Here is a 16466-nt window from a genome sequence, read left to right as displayed (position 1 = left end):
ATCATCACCTGAGCTGAAGGCAGCAGCTTTAACCCACTGAGCCACCCAGGCGCCCCCTACCTTCCTTTCTTCCTTCCTTATTTCCCTCCTTCCATCTTTCCCTTTGCTTCCCTTTCCTTAATCTTTATGAGTGCCCACTAACTTCCCAAAGAAGTCCTGTGTCAGGACCTAGACTGAGGCTCCGACACCGAACATGGGATAAGCCCTAAACACTTACCCTGCAGAATTTCTCTTCACAGATTGATTGTGTCATGGAGGGGATTGTGTTGCATTAGGTTCCTTTCAGTATTTCTGGTCACTCCAACTCTTCCTTGCGTCCTGCCAATTACGGATCATAGATATGGGGGACTTTGTTAGAGCAAGACAGATCCATGTTTTATATAATCTGGAAGGCAGGCATGAACTCCTAGATGTGCTCAAGACAACAAGTCTTACATATTTAGGAGGAATGTATTTCAACTCTCGCATAATGAAAACAATAGTATTGTTTTGGTGAAAAATAAACTGTAGTTTGGGTTTGAAACACTTGTCATTTTGTTTAATTTATGAGCTGAAATACATTTAAAAAAACCAGAAAGAGATAACAAAAATTAAACATGATTTTTTAAAAACTGTGGTAGAAAAGGTCAGAAAAGATCCCAAATGAGATGCCCATCCACCTCTCAGCTCCAGTATCCTTAATCTTGTTCCTCTTCAGATGTGTTTACTGTGAGTAAAATGAGCAAGTGCACTGGCTTCTTATTGACTTGCCTTTTGTGAAAACTTAATTTTTTTATTAATATAAGGAGAGTTGATGAATTGGTGAATGAAAGTGAATTGGGAAAAAGACATTCCTCCATTTCTGTGCAGGCCACCCATGAAAGAACGAGGATGAGAAAACAGATAGTCTATAAATTCATAACTGTTGATATCTTTAGAAACAATGAATTTTGAATGTCCAGGTTTTTTGTATATATTTTTTTCTTCTCCATATAAGACCCATTTTCTTTTTCTTTCTTTCTTTTTTTCATGTTGTTTGGCCTATCCTTTAGAAGTTTACGGGAAATGTAATTTTACAGGCAACCATTTACATGTTGCTAAAATATTGTTCAGATATGTCTGTCTCTAGAGGGGTGAAGGTGATCTTTTTGGGGGGGTAAGGGCAAGGAAGGAGAACACCAACTGTAGATGGGAGTGACCTGGTGTTGGTAGGGGTAGGTCCTTACCAATTTGCCCATCTGGCCTCTCCATCCTTAAACTAGCCTTTGATCCAGTAACTTGGGATGACATAAACAGTTGTGTATGTATTTCCCTTTCTTCCACACAAGGTTGAAAGGAATTAAGAGCTGAGGGCAGAACAAAGCCACTTGTTTTCTCATAGCTTTATACTTAGAGTGGACTTAAGGACCTGAGGGTCATGGGGGAAAGATAGTCACTGGAAATGTGTGGATCCCTACATAATAATCCACTGATTCTTGCATTTGCCACCCCGAAACTCTAGTTCAGGGAAAGAATTGGAAATTCTTTTGGATGTCATAATAAAACTTTATTTCAACAAAAGCAGTTCTTAGCTTTATTTTCAACTTACCCCTTCACTGATGGAAAACCACTCTGCAAATCAAGCACTGGGAAACTTTCTGAGTCTTCGCCTGGCCTGGCTGGTCTCTTACCTGTGGTCATTGTGTTCTCATGGTAAGCTGGTCAGAACTCACATCTTTAAGAGAAAACATGGTCTCATAGCCACTCCAATACCAAAAGAAAATCAATTTTTTAGAAATGCATTTGGACTCATGACCCGTATATTACCAATATATTTAGAAGCAGATCATCTCCTGAGCACGGACATGGGGAGTCCATTCTTAAGACAGTGTTCTTTCTCTGTTTCACAGGTGACATCAGAAGTCTAGGTGGGAACAAGTCAAGGAAGGCTGAGGAAGAGCTTTGTTACTGACCACTCAGTGAGAACTATTCAGGCCCTGGGTGTGCCCAGCAGATGGTTTTCATCGTCACAGTGTGCTCAAATCTGAGAAACAGACATGTGATTGGTTTCACACGAGAAGATGGATGTGAAGGAAGAGCTTTTCCTGAGGGCTGCCCTGTTACTTCCTGAGTCTCGATCACTCGTACTCGCTGTGGATCATTGTAGAGTGGGTTCCTGCACTCCCCTTCTTTCTTCACTTCTCCCACTTCTGACCCATGCGTATTACATCTCTCCTGGGAGTAAGAACCGGGTCAGGCCTCTCCTCCCATGCCAATGTTGTTTAGCGCAATCACTTCTCTGCTACTTCCCTTTGTGGAATATGTGACTAGTTAGTTTAAAGTCTGCCCAGTCAGGGCTGATTCTGAACCACGGTGGAGCAAGAGGGCCCTGCTCTTCTCAGGAAAGACTATTCTCACTTCTCATTATGCTTTTTATTTATCAGTGGAGGTGACACACCCGCATCCTGTCTTCTCCCACTTCGCCAGGAGCTCTTAAAGATGTGAAGATGAAGAATCACTCTGAAATGGGACCTTGGGAGGCACCCCTGATTTTGTATTCAGGGGGTGCTCCTTTCTTCTCTTACTCATTCTTTTCTCAGTAAAAATAACCCATGGATATTATAGAAAATTCAGACTACATGGAAAAGTAGAAGGAGTATAAATAGTCCCACTAGTGGTTAAAGATAATCACTGCTAACATTTTAGGGTGTGTTTCCAAATCTATTTTTTTCTATGCATATTTTATTTCTCCTATAAGATTTTACATGATGTCATCAGACTACATATACAATTTTGTATAAGCCTTTTCACTTAGTATTTTACCAAGGATGTTTTTGTTATATTCATGGTCTTCTTAAACATTATATTAATGATTCAACCTCCAGTGATTTCCGTAGTGCAGGTCATTGAAGGCTGTTTCCAGTAGGTTGGGGGGATGAGCTTCTTGGTGCATGCATCTTTTTCTGCATTTGGGAAATTTTTTCCATAGCTAGACTCCTGGGAGTAGATATTGATTATCAAATCATTTACAAGGCTTTTTCATAAATGTATAGCAAATAGAAATTATTAACTTAAGTCTAAGATAAGAGGCTCTTGAACTTAGAACTCTTAACATAAGGTATTATATTTAATCCTTCGCCTAGGCAGAAATCAACATGCTTACTTAAATATTTTTGTGAGATGCGTGAACTTAGAACTCTTAACATAAGGTATTATATTTAATCCTTAGTTTAGGCAGAAACCGACACGCTTACTTAAATATTTTTGGAAATTGGAGGTATTGGTTTAGAATTGGGGAGATCATCTAGCTGAACACTTCTAGTCTCAGCTTTCTCTGGAAGGGGAGGTAGCTTTGCCTAAAAGATGTGCTAGAAGAACATAAGGCACTTTAAATGTCCATAATTAGTTTTTCCAGCTTTGACTAGACTATAAACTCAGTGGCTGAAGAAGGAAATCTTGGAAGGAAGCTATTAAAAGATCATCTAATTAAAAAAACTACAAAAGCATGAACCAAAAAAAGTGTTTTATCATTTTGTCTGGGCTTTAGTTAAAATGATTACTCACAACATTCATAATGTTGGCAGGGAATGAATTCATGGGAATGAATGTCTTTTTTACTTAAACCTTATTAATGGCTTAAAGGGGAATCCTCTTCAATAGGGTTGAGGAGCTCGTGGTTTCAGATGCTGAAAGTAGATGGAATAAAATTTGTATGACAGAAATTGCCAATGAGTGGAATTTTTAAAACTTCTCTGTTTGTGGGAGAATGTTCCTTTTGTTTCAACTAGAGTATCTGCCTTTTCTAAAGCCACCAAGAAGAGTCCTAGGTTCTCTCCGTACTGCCTGGGAAAAAGAAAGTGTGTGGCAGTGTATGTGTAAGGAGTCTCAGCCTCTTACTCTCATTCAAATAGTGAATTTGAATAAAGTCAGTAAATAAAACTATTTTCAGTTTGACTCATAAGACAAAATTTAGCATTAACTATTGGCCGATCCCCCTCACCCTGTTCGTCCATACACTCCTATCTCCATTGTCCGTGTTTTTGTTAGTTTAAGAAAAAGACCCACACACACCTTAGTAACAGCAGCACAAGAAGTTCTCCTGTTGACGATAGTGATGGAGAAACTGGCCCATACTCAGAATTCACTGGTCCTAGAGAAGAAAGTGTTTTCAAGAAAGTGAAGTGTTTTCAACTCAGCTTGTCTGGTAGATGTTTTTGCATGGCCACGCTCCATGATATTTACATATGCCAAGTCATTATTTTTAAGTGTAGCTCACAGGAGGAGCACAGGTGTGGATCGGTACCTCTAACCAAAGCTGCTATATCTTTGTGTGTGGTGCTCACTGTGTCCTTTGCTATTACATAGGTAATCTGCAGCTTGGTTTAAATGAGTGTGTCAATGAATTAGATGACAAGGAAGAACGGTCCGGTGTTGCTTCCGTCATTTTATTGACAGTGGACATAAAATAAAATGCTTTTTTTCTTCTTCTTGAGAAAGCAGTAAGGATTTTAATTCTCAACGCAAATGAGAGATACAAGTACAACAGAAGACACAAACTAATTAATTTCCTGATCATTTTAGACACCAGGACCTCTCTATGGAAAGGTCAGCTCAGTTTCTTATGTAGACACGATACTATTTTGAGAAAGTGTTTAAGACAATGACCAAATATGTACATGGTGAGAGAAGAAATAAAAAGGTGGCTTCCCTCATTCTCTTCCTCAATAAGTTACATATTTATAAAAACAGGTGGCTCTTAGGGACGCCTGGGTGGCTCAGCCAGTGAAGCATCTCCTTTTGGCCCAAGTCATGATCCAGGGGTCCTGGGATTGCATCCCGCATCAGGCTCCCTGCTGCGCAGGGAGTCTGCTTCTCCCTCTTCCCCTCCCCCCAGCTCATGGTCTCTCTCTTTCTTTCACTCATTGTCTCTCTTTCTCAAATAAATAAATAAAATCTTTAAAAAATATATGTGGTTCTTTCTGGGGTCTTTTAAATAGTTTTACACAGAAAAACTTAAAATTCTTCCACCTCTCAGAAAAAAAAAAAAAAAAAAAAAAGCTTTGTGCCTGTCCTGAACAAGAAAATCGAAATAGGGTGACACTAGTTTCACGACTGCACTTTACATGTAGGTGCCACCTTCTTTACTTTAAAAAGGTTTACCATCCATCTATCTGTACCAAAACAATAGACTGAAGTTCCCCCACTTAGGAAGTTTTCAACCAAAGTGGAGTTAGGTTGATCTCACTTGAAAAGTGCAAAAAGGAATATGCAAGACCAGTGTCTGTTGTGTGACTCCAAGAGGTGCTCTGGTAAGAAGTGGTTGCAGGAAGAAGTGGTGTGTCGGGGCCACCACAGTGGGTGGACACACTGTCCCTGCCCAGTTTGGCTGGGAGCTGTACCCAGGTCTCAAACAGATGTCAGGTCCCCCAGCTGGCAAGGCTGGGGCACACGGGAGAGCACCGTCAACCAGATCAGAGTCTCAACTAGCCCCTGCGTGCCTCTCTTCCATGACTTGTCCACACTCTCACTGATCGTGGTCCAGAAACCGAGAAGCTCCAGTTCTGAAACAACACAAACATTAGCTACCCAGTAAGCAATGGGCAAAGTTCTTGTCTATGGTAAACAATATAAAAATGGGCAGTGAGGCCCCGCTACTTCACTGCTGGGGTTCCTTAGGTTCACTGTTAATGAACAAGTACAAAATGGCTTCTTCCACATAAGGACAAACTTTGCACTAACATCTCTCCAAAACCAATTAGGTCTCCAGCTCTGGCCTTGGTTTAAGAGGTCTAAAAAAATAAACAAGTAACAGCCCTTCCCACGTTAGGGCCAAGACAAAGCGAGAGTTGGGCCCAAGATACCCTCCATGCAGGGTCCCTGGGTTACACACAGCTCTAGAAGCCAAGGGGTGTGAGCACATTCAAGTCATGGGCTTTGAGACTATATGACCATGGTGATTGTTTCTTCCCTCTGTCACTGGTATGTCCATCATGGGCGGCTTGATGACTGCTGGATCCTTGGCCGTTCAGGAGGCCTGGACTGGTTCTGTTGGAGAAGGCTTCAAATTTTTTAGTTTAGTCAGATTTGTTTCTATAGGAATTTTGTCCCCAGGGTTACACGAGCTGACTTCTCTAAACAAAAATCCCCCATATGTCATCACCCCTCAGACATGCTTAGCTGTTTCTGAGGTTAGAGAGATCTCCTGTGAGCTCACAAGAGGGTCAAGATCTGTCTTGGGGCCAACATGGATGTCCATTGTCCACAACCCCACGTGATCATGGAGTCTCAGGCCCAGCCTGGAGCATGGTTTCCTTGCTGAAGGTAGGGTCCTCTTGCTCCAAAGCAGCCACATTTGTTCCAGAGAGAATTGAGGGAGTTATCCCTTCAATCTGTCTCAGCTTCTTCTGGGTCTAGTGGAGACTGAGCTGTAGGTCGCCATGGAGACAGCCTCTGCCCACAGCCTCTGTCTCAAAAATAAAAGTCTCAGAAGTCGGGCCCTCAGCCGAGCTGGGGCTGGTATCAGAGATGAACATCCCACTGGCCTCCCTGCCCACCCCTCCCGCCCTACACTTTTATTCTCCTGAAGATGGAAATCTTTAGGAGAAAGGAACCTTTGGTGGTTGATCAGACCAGAGAGCCCCAAAGCCCCAGCTTAATCATGAACATCTGTGGTTCAGAAATAAGCCCTCTGCTCTGATCAACACATTTATAGCATGGAGTTTTAAAAATCAGTTTCTTCCCCCTACAGAAGTCTTGTTTGACAAGGAGAAATCTCCCTCATCCCTGTCTATGTACAATGTGCGGTCATTAACTGTTCACTGTGAGCACTTTCTGGGTAATAAGGATGGTTCAGAATAAACAGAAGCATTTGAAAGCCCCTGACCCCCCACCCCGTTCTACCATCTCCCAGAGGAGAGGGCACTGATTTAAGAAGCAGAAGTAACACCACACGGCAGTATGCCCAGTGAGGGAAGGTGCAAGGGCAGTGGGGTGCAGACTAAGAAGGGTCATGAGAAGGCTCTGAGAAGCACATGCTTGGTCACTTAATGGAGGAAACTGGCTTCCCCCCAATTCTTCTCATGGAGATCACTCCTACCCTTATTTGCACAAACACCGGAGAAGCTCCTGGGGGGTAGACGGTGAAACCCAAGTGGCTGAAGATGGCTGCTAGCCGCTGTGCACAGGCAGTAGAGAGACATATGAAGTTGCTGGGGGGAATCGAGGAGGACCCACCAAGAAGGGGACACGGGAGAAAGGGTGGCTTAGCAGGAGTATGTTAAGGGGGAAAGCCAGGGACAGTGTCTGGGGCCACCTCCCTGCCACAGGGCAGATCGTCGGTAAAAGAACATACAGATCACAAAGCCATCATGGCAACAGATCGCATGTAATGTAGACCATGGGTCACATCATACCTGTGAGCCCCTGTAGCTTCCTGTCTCCCCAGATTACAGCAATGTCCTTGGGATACATGTTTCCACCAAAGTCTTATCTCCCCCCTTGACTCTTGATGCTGTTTGAGAGCTGTCTTCCTGACATCACGACGCAGTGTATCAGCCCCTGCTCATGTCTTCCTTGGCTCCCTGTGAAGTCCTGCTCAACTCCCTGAAATGGAGCTTGTGACCTCGGCAGCCTGGCCCTTACCCACCTCCACAGGTGCTTGGTCTGAGCTACCTGCCTAGTTCCTGAACTCCAGGACTAGCTGCCTTGCATGGATCCCAGGCCACCACCCAAGTGGCCCTCTTAGCCTGGGCTGAATGCTGTGTCCTCCTCCCAGCCAGATCCTTACTTCTGACTGCTCAGCACTCCACGGCCTGGGAAAACCATGCAGCTTGTGCTGCCTTCCCTTCCCTGTGACTTTCCCTCCATCTTTGGTTTCATGCCCTTCACGGATACAAGAATAGAAGACAGTCTGATGCCATGGCTCAGAACTATGGGACAGGTGAGCTGGCTGGGAATCCAACTCCACTGTCGGCTCGTTGTGTGGTTTTGCAAAGCTTATATAAACTATTTGAGCCTTGGTTTGTTCATCTGTAAGATGACCTCAAACCACAGCCCCATTTGCCTTGGAGTGTTGAGAGAATGAAACGAGGTAGCTTGGAAGGGTCTCAGGTCTGCCTGGCCCTTGGTAACTGCTCAGTGAATTTGGCATCTCTACCGTCACCACTCTCTGCTGTTCCTTTGTTTAAAGTCTCTTCCACCTGCCTCTTGGTGAGTTCTTTCTCTACTGCTAGTGCTCAACTCAGACATCACCTCCTCTAGAAAGCTTGCCTTGATCCTCCACTCCCAGAGCTTCCTGACCCTTCGACCTCATGGCACGGGTAGAGAAGAGAAGCATCTGTTTGTCCCCTGGGTGTTGGATGAGGACTTCTGGAGGCCACAGGCCTTGGCCAGCCATGTTCCTCTGCCCTGTCCAGCCACCCAGCTGGGAATATCAGCACTTAGCATACTTGTACCCCATTTAAGGTCCAGAATCCTGGTTGTGAAGTTCTGGTTATCAGTTCTTATCATGATCTGTTTATGTGTCTTCCTCCTCCTTCTCTGTGAGGTTCTGGAGTGAAGAGACTTTGTCCTACTGGTTTGTTTTAGGCACTATACCTAGGTGATGCTGGTCTCTTGCAGGACCCCAGTTAGGTATGTGTTAGGTATGTGTGGGATTGACCTGGGCTATTCTTCACTGTTCTCTAACCTGCCCTGAGATTTCTTCATTCATGTTGTTTCTTCTCTCTTCTTGGCTGGTTAAAATATTAATCATCTCTAATTAAACACCATCCAGTTCTTCCCTGGTTTCCAGGGGGCAGAGATCACCAGTCCTTCCTCAGGTGGGTTTGGAACCTGAATTGACTGCGGCCCCTCCATGAGGAACCATTCACGGTCATGGTACAATGATCTGTTCCCCACTGGATTAGCAGCTTTCTTCGTTAACAAAAACCTGGTCTTTTTCATTGTTTCATTAACCCATGGGGGTAGACACACACATCATGCGCCTTGCAGAGTTGCTTATAATCTCAACCCTGTCCTCAGAGACCTTACCGTCTATAGGAAGAGGCAAGTCCAAAGGATTTCAGTCCTGAGTCTCGCATAAACTAGAATGAAGACTTCAGTATGGGGCTCCCGGGGAGCAGGTAGAAAGGGCTTCCAGCTCAGCTCTGGGGAGCAGGAAACCACCCCCTGGAAAACAGCTAAGGGCTAAGGAGGACTAATCCAGGCAGGAGTGTTGGAGGTAGAGGACGAGGGGTTAAGAGCACAGACTTGAGCCAGTTTGCCTGGGTTGAAATCCTGATTCTGAAATTTGCTGAGACTGCTGCTGGGGCGAACAGTCCACACCCACATAACGTTAGCTATTGTATCTGTCTGTCATTTATTAACTCGGCTTAACTTCTGTGTTCCTGGCAAATGTTTGAGCGTTTGGTTATCCTGTGACATTCACCCTCGGGGAAGATTTTGCCAGGGGAAATGAAAACAAACTGAAGGACTGCAGGGTCCCATACCTGTACAGAGAAAGAGGACGGGGACTTCCTGCAGGGTCTCAGGGGAACCCGCGCCGACGAAGGCTTTAAGGCACATCTGCAATCATGACCCCAAACTGCATTCTTCACATAGCAGAAGGCTTTGTTTTTATTTTTAAAATAAGCAAAAAAAGGACATAGCTCCCCAATGAAGAGTTTTAGTCGCCCTTCTTTATTTATTTATTTTTTTCCCCCCAGAGTTATGAGGTAGGGGAATACTGTTTGCAATAATTTCTTATGGACAGAAGCAACAATTGCACGTGCTCACCCTGACTTACTGCTTTTACGTAAGTCCAGAAGAATGAGCCCTGATTCTCCAGGACTTGCCAGAACTCTGGCTTGGTGCACAGTTAAGGGCAAGGTGCTCTGTCCTGGTTCCCTGCCCACCCTCACTGTCCCTCCACCGTCCCTCTTTCATTTCAGTGCTGGCAAACGGCTTTGAGGTCTAGTTAATTTTTTTCTGAGATGCATGATGGATAAAAGAGAAAATGCCCTTCCAGGTTGATGGAGACGGCTTCTGGAGAAAGCTCCCACGGCAAAATGAAGCCCTCCCCCTCTCCTGGCCCCCGAGGCTCTCTGCTTTTTCTCGAATCTGCCCAGCAGAAGCTGCAGCACTCTCGGATTATTCCAGGAATGGTTTCCTTTCAAGCTCTGCTGTCAGTTTTCTTTAGGCATTAGGTGGTTTATGGATGCTTTTCTCTGAGCCCTGTGCCTTCAGTGACCCAGAACTGAAGACACCCCAGGGCAGGTTCTGCAAACACCCCCCCACCCCCACCGCTTTCCCTGCAGATTTCTCTGCCCGCTCCCACCCCAGGGACAGCCCAGAGCTGACACCATCAGCATCTTCTGCACCCTGTGGACACCTAACTCTCTACCCACCAGCCCCCTCACCCTTGGAAGCCCCCGGCTCTGAGCCCTGCTGTCCTTGGAGCGTCAGGAAAAACTCATTCCGAGTGAGGGTTGTTTCCAGGTCAGGAGAACAATTTCCTCCCACTCCTGACAGCCCTCTGTGGTCCAGCTGCAGAATTCTGGATTTAAGTCCCTTCTTTGTGAGCTTTCCTCTTCAAATCCTTCCGTAAGTAAGGGACACCATTTCTGCCCTTATTAAAAAGAGAGGAGGTTTTCGTTTCCAGAATGAAAAGCACCTGACTGGGACCGAGCACTTTTTTTTAGGCTCGGAGAAGGGAAGATAAATTCACTAGCATGGAGCACGCGCTGCCTGCCTCTGGGTCCACTGCGCCTGGGTTAATCCTCCCGTATTTCAACTCAGCCCGTGGCTGAGATGGTAGGAGAAGGGAGGGCTGAGCTGAACCATGCATGACCCGGACTCCCTGCTCTCTGAAACCCTCGGGATCTGCCCCTCCCCGGATAATAATCGATAATGGAAACGGCTTGGGTCAGAACACTGATGGCCGCCTCTTTTCGGTCCTTTGGGTTGCTTTGAATTCATTTCTGGAGATGGGGCAGGGATAAAGCGCAGACGTGAAGCTGAGTGTTCGCAGTTTCTCTCCCCCTGGCTGGCTTCCTCAGCCCTCTGGGGAGTAGACGTTCTTGCTGGGTTCCTCAGGCCACCGCGTATTGTGGGGATGATCCTGGTGAGGGATAGTTTGGGAACAGACACCGGGCTGGCGAGCGGACAGGAGGAAGGGGGTGGAGACTGGGTCATGTCCTGCGTGAGACTGCACATTCATGTGTGTGTGTACGGGTGAGACTGGGTCATGCCTGCGTGTGACTGCACGTTCGTGTGTGTGTGTCCAGGCGAGGCTGGGTCATGTCCCGCGTGTGACTGCACGTTCGTGTGCGTGTGTCCAGGCGAGGCTGGGTCATGTCCCGCGTGTGACTGCACGTTCGTGTGCGTGTGTCCAGGCGAGGCTGGGTCATGTCCCGCGTGTGACTGCATGTTCGTGTGCGTGTGTCCAGGCGAGGCTGGGTCATGTCCCGCGTGTGACTGCACGTTCGTGTGCGTGTGTCCAGGCGAGGCTGGGTCATGTCCCGCGTGTGACTGCACGTTCGTGTGCGTGTGTCCAGGCGAGGCTGGGTCATGTCCCGCGTGTGACTGCACGTTCGTGTGCGTGTGTACAGGCACACACACACTCTGTCTGACCCTCCTTGTTTCCCTTGCCCCCTCTCTCTGCAGTGGCCATGCCAGACCTCCACCATCCTCACTAGCCTCTGGCTCCCCTGCCTCCATCTCCTTCTTGGCAAACAGCCTTGCACCTACTCCCCCATCCCCATGGGTTCTCACTCAACCTTCCTCCTCCAGATTTAGAGACCTCCCTGAACCCAGACCCAGGGTTTTTTCCTCTTCCCCACTGCCACCCAGGCCCTGTCCTTGATCTTCTCCACGTCAGTCCTTCCTCGTTCCCCTCGGTGCACCTCAGGTTAAATGTGGGCCACAGCTCCCTACTTTCATTTAACCTCTTTCCTTCTCAAGGGACTGCCTCTCATGGAAGTATTTCCATCTGCTCAAACCTTTCCTATTCTCAAAAAGCTAAGCCTCTGCTCCCCCTCTTTCCATCGACCTTCCTGTCCCTTTCTTTCATGGTCTGGGTTGTCACAGATGTCCCCTGTTCATGGTCTCCATTTCTTTCCCTCCCACTCAGGCATCAGCTCTCCTACACAAATACCTCTTCCCAAGATCACCAGTGAGTCCAGCACCTTCACACCCAACAGCGTTTCTCAGTCCTCTTACCCTGAATCTCAGCAGATTTGACACTGGTGATGGTGTCTGTCTTCCTTTTTCTCCTCTTCTCTTAGCTTTCTGGAAACCACCGTCTGTGAGTTTTCTTCATACCTCTGATGGCACATTCCCAGTTGCCTTTGGAACTCCTTCTATGCGCTTTGTCTATCAATGATGACATTCTTACGGCTCTGTCTTGGGCTTTCTCCTCGTGCCACTCTGGGGCCTCTCGTTCATGCTCACAATTTCAGTTACTGTCTACATGGTGTCAGGTTCTGGATTTGTAACGTCCAGCCCAGGTCTCCCACCTGGGATCCATGTCTGCTTACCCAGTGGCCGCGCTGCCTCTCCGCTCACACTGTCCAGTGTTTCCACCAGCCATGTCAGGTGGAAATCCTGGGGTCCTCCTGGGTGCCCTCTCTCCTCTCACTTCATACCCTGGCAGTGGCACCCCAAATGTCTCTGAAATCTAACCACTCTCTCCTTCTCCACTGCTACTAGCCCCATCCCAACCCCAGCAATTGACTCCAACTCTCCCTGTCCACTATGCATTATGCACTTCCTCTAGACTCCACAGCTGGGCCAAAGTGCCCTCCTCAATGGGAAAACCTGATCATGCGACCCTCTTGTTTAAAGCTCTTAAGCAGCTTCTTGATGCTCTGAGGATAATGACCTTGAGGCGCTTCATGCTCTGGTACTATTTACCTTTCTAGCCTCGTCTGACTCATGCTCCCCCTCCCTGAGCTCTGCCCCCTCAGTTCCTCACAGGACACCCCAGAGAGAGGCAGTGGTTGCTATGAATAAGGGGTCTGGGGCAATGGGCCTGTGGTGGGGAAGCCATGTGTTTTCCCTACTCAGAGGTGACCTGCTCTCTGCTGCTGGGTGTGTGCTCATTCTACACCTTCTGCCTGGGACTCTCTCTTCCTTGCTTCATCAGTTCCAGCACAGCCTTCATCCCTCATCCAAAGCTCAGACTCTCTGGTGACACATGTTCAGAGGATGCCATGCTCTGCTGCTAGGTGCCCCCAAGCCTCCTCTGATGTTCTTTGTCACTACAGTCATTTTGTGTGTACTTACGGGATCTTGGATGAATACTCATCTCCCCACCCACCACAGTGTAAGCTCCCCAAGGTCAGGAACAATTTGTTTCAGGGTTTTCATATGATGAACAGCCTTGAAAGATTGAGACAAGGTCTCTCTTCAAGACCAAGGACAGGTTTGCTAACTTTCTGATAAGAAGGTAACGTCTTCCTCTGGGAGAAAGGGCCGGCACCCTACTGTCTGCGAGGAAAGATCTGGGTTCTCTAGAACAGGAATCCTACAGCATGGTTGGTTGTATATGTGGGTAGAGTCTGGCTCTTCTTCATCGCCCAGGCGGACCCGGAGCTCAGGTAACCAACACGAACCATGCGGGTCCCCTGACTGCTGCTGTCACTGACAGGCTGCCCGTCATCTCTGACACGGGAGTGTTGGGTCTTCTCCCAGCTTCCATGTCCATCCCTGGCTGGGTGAAATCTCAGTCAGACCTTTCACAGTTCTTGATATAAATTAGACTATTTTATTCATTCTGCATGTTTCTTGGACTTTGGTGTCAAGATGTGGGAAAACGAAGCATGAGAACATCATGAGCCCAGGCCCTTTTCGGGCTTCCAAGAGACAAACCACATCCCGGGATCACTGCTGACCAAAGTGGAGGCTTTGGTGACCAAGTTTCTTCTTTCCTCTCATAGTTGTATGTTCTCTTTTTTCTTCTTCTGATGTGTACCCCTTCTAATTTTACCCCTCCGAGTTCTTTCATTTCTGCTCTATTCCCTTTCAAGTGGGTAAGCTAGTTTCTTGCACAGGGTTTGCAAAATCGTAGTGGGGATTTCTAAAGGGGGAAAACGTTGCAGGTTCTGGAAAGGATGGTGGGAAAAGCCCTGGTTCAGAAGTTAGGGGACATAACTTTTAGATCTGTTCCCATGTAACTAGTTATGTGAGATGGAGCAGGTCCTGAAACTCTGGCTTCCTTATCTGAGCTCACGCATGCATTCGTTCATTCGTGCCCTCATTCATTCTACAATCACTTTTTAAATTATTTGACATAGAGGCGCCTGGGTGGCTCAGTGGGTTAAGCCTCTACCTTCGGCTCAGGTCGTGATCTTGGGGTCCTGGGATTGAGTCCCACATCAGGTTCTCTGCTGAGCAGGGAGACCGCTTCCGCCTGCCTCTCTGCCTACTTGTGATCTCTCTCTGTCAAATAAATAAATAAAATAAAATAAATAAATTATTTGAAATAAATGACACCATTGCTTCCTTCAAAGCACTCACACTCTAATGAGACAGATGAGAGAATTCAAGTTCCTAATGGGATGTGAAAAGCATGATAACAGAGGAGGTCCTGGGCACCCACTGCAGGGACCACATGGGCGGGCAGAGCAGCAAGAAGGAATCACAGTGAATCGTGCAGGCAGCTGGGGTCTCCCCCGAGTCTTGTGGGGCAAGTGCTTGGCCAGGAAGAAGGTCAAGAAGGAGGTTTCGGTCAAAGGAAGAAGGAAGTCCCAACAATTCCTGTTGAGCCTTGACTAACGAGGCTGTGCCTCTACCAATAGATGGCTCTAAGCCTCCAATGGTGTTCCTGGGGAGAGTCTTTATCACCCCCAGGGCCGTGAAAAGTGTACCTGCCAGAAGGCAGCAGGACAACACACTGAACTCTCCCATTAATCCTACCATCTAGGCCCCGTCATCTTGTCTGCCCAAAGGGGGTGGAATCAGTATCCCTCAGGGGGTGGTTGTGCAAGAAACTAGCTTACCCACTTGTGGGATGTGAGTGCTCAGCAGGGTCCTGGCACATGGCAAACATCCAAGCAACTGCGTCAAAACCAGGGGAACACTTTGAAAATTATTCATGACTTTGTTTTTGCCTCTTTGAGAACATGACCTTCTCCCTACTTGGCCCAGGATCTCCATCTGCCTGGGCTGGGAGGAGGGAGCAGCTGTGAGAAAGAGAATCCTGCAGGGGGGGGGAACGAGAGGTAATTCTCCGTTTCCAACTGGCATAATAGGATTAGGCTGCAAGAGGTGAGGCTTGAGAAGCCTCAAGCTTGAGGTGGATTTATAGATTCTTTATTCCTTTACCTTGGTCTTCTCCCCCAACTCTTTATCATAGTCGTCCGAAGGAAGACAGGGCAGTGCAAGGCATCTGGCCAGAAGATGCCAGACTCTCATCATTATTTACATCCATGCGAGTCAATGAAAAGAGCTGAGAAAACCTCAGCCCCCAGGGGCTGGCTGCCCTTCCAGAAGCCTGCAGGAGGACAGAGCCATGCTAGTTCCCAACGAGCTCCCGCTCCCCATGTTCTTCAAACAAGCATATGCTTGGGGGAAATGATTGGTCTGAAAATAGCCACATCTTACAGGTAGGAAAAAATATTTACTATCTCTTATTAATCGCAGAAAGGCACAAAGCAAGCCCAAGATTTTGGAAGCATCAGGGAAGCTTTTCGATAAATCCTTGGAGGGCATTCAGAGATGGAGCCTGCAAACATGTCCGCTGATTTACATTTTTAAAAGGACAGAGTGTTGTTTTAGAATTCTCTGGATTCCTGTCTCTTAGAAACGCTGTTGGGCTCGCAAGGGGTTAGCACAGGATTAGACATGGTGACTGGAAGTATAAAAGTCTGCAAATTATCCTTCCTTTGGGGGTTATTGAGTTCTGTAGTTTGCTTTGCTCTTAAATGGTGCTTATTTGCTGCTTGTGGAAATGGAAACAGACACAGGATTTGTTCCAGGTCTGAGCACACGGAGTCGAGGGGCAAAGACACCAATAAGGCATCTCATTGTGTTCCTTGCTTTTTTCGTGAGAGGATGACATGTGGTGTTGTGCATTCAACAGATAAAGAGACGATTGCTATCAAATATTTGAGGCATTTCCTCCCACTCTTGAAATTTGACATTTAATTTCTTTCCCTTCCAAAATAATATTTGACATATTTTAAAAAGCCAAAAAGTGCCATGAGGCTTAGAGTGAAAAATAACAGTCTGTGCCTAACAAGGAATGGCGACAAACCCTTGAAAGTCTTTTGCCTGTTTGTTCTACCTTTTTACGTGTATATTTCTAAATAATAGACTTGTACTCCTATTTGTAGATTTTTCAATTCCTGGGACTTCCTACTGTGGAAGATGAAGATTCCTTTTTTTAATGTCCCCTCCCCACCCACACCTCCATGCAATAAACATTTCCCAGAGGTGCCGCCAACCATGGCTGTTCAGTGCTCATGTGATCATGACTATTTCTGCATGTTTCACAGCAACGCAGCATGTCCTTTTGTCGTTGCCACGGT

The 16466-nt window shown here is 46.8% G+C and overlaps 2 protein-coding genes across 8 annotated transcripts in view; both read left to right on the top strand.

The window, feature by feature from the left end:
- The window catches only part of TRPM8 (transient receptor potential cation channel subfamily M member 8), a gene marked incomplete at its 5' end in the record, with an annotated part of 78571 nt that extends 74479 nt beyond the window's left edge, over positions 1-4092 (top strand). For all 3 annotated transcript variants that reach the window (XM_082690592.1, XM_082690593.1, XM_082690594.1), the window contains one exon: positions 1869-4092. In XM_082690592.1, coding sequence (XP_082546718.1) covers positions 1869-1886 — 18 coding nt within the window. In that variant the 3' untranslated portion in view covers positions 1887-4092. The remainder of the gene's footprint in view (positions 1-1868) is intronic.
- A 6337-nt stretch (positions 4093-10429) lies between these two features.
- SPP2 (secreted phosphoprotein 2) overlaps positions 10430-16466 on the top strand; it is a 31808-nt gene continuing 25771 nt past the window's right edge. For 3 of the 5 annotated variants that reach the window (XM_082689967.1, XM_082689968.1, XM_082689964.1), the window contains exon 1: positions 10430-10539. The gene's annotated coding sequence lies outside the window, so the exon portion shown is untranslated. Of the gene's footprint in view, positions 10540-15427; positions 15543-16466 lie in introns of those variants that run through there. The other 2 variants (XM_082689966.1, XM_082689965.1) reach the window with 1 other exon arrangement.

The sequence above is a fragment of the Mustela nivalis genome (assembly GCF_964662115.1).
Source record: "Mustela nivalis genome assembly, chromosome: 11".
NCBI lineage: Eukaryota > Metazoa > Chordata > Mammalia > Carnivora > Mustelidae > Mustela > Mustela nivalis.
The sequence above is the reverse complement of the archived record's forward strand: the minus strand, read 5'-3'. Positions and strand labels throughout refer to the sequence as shown.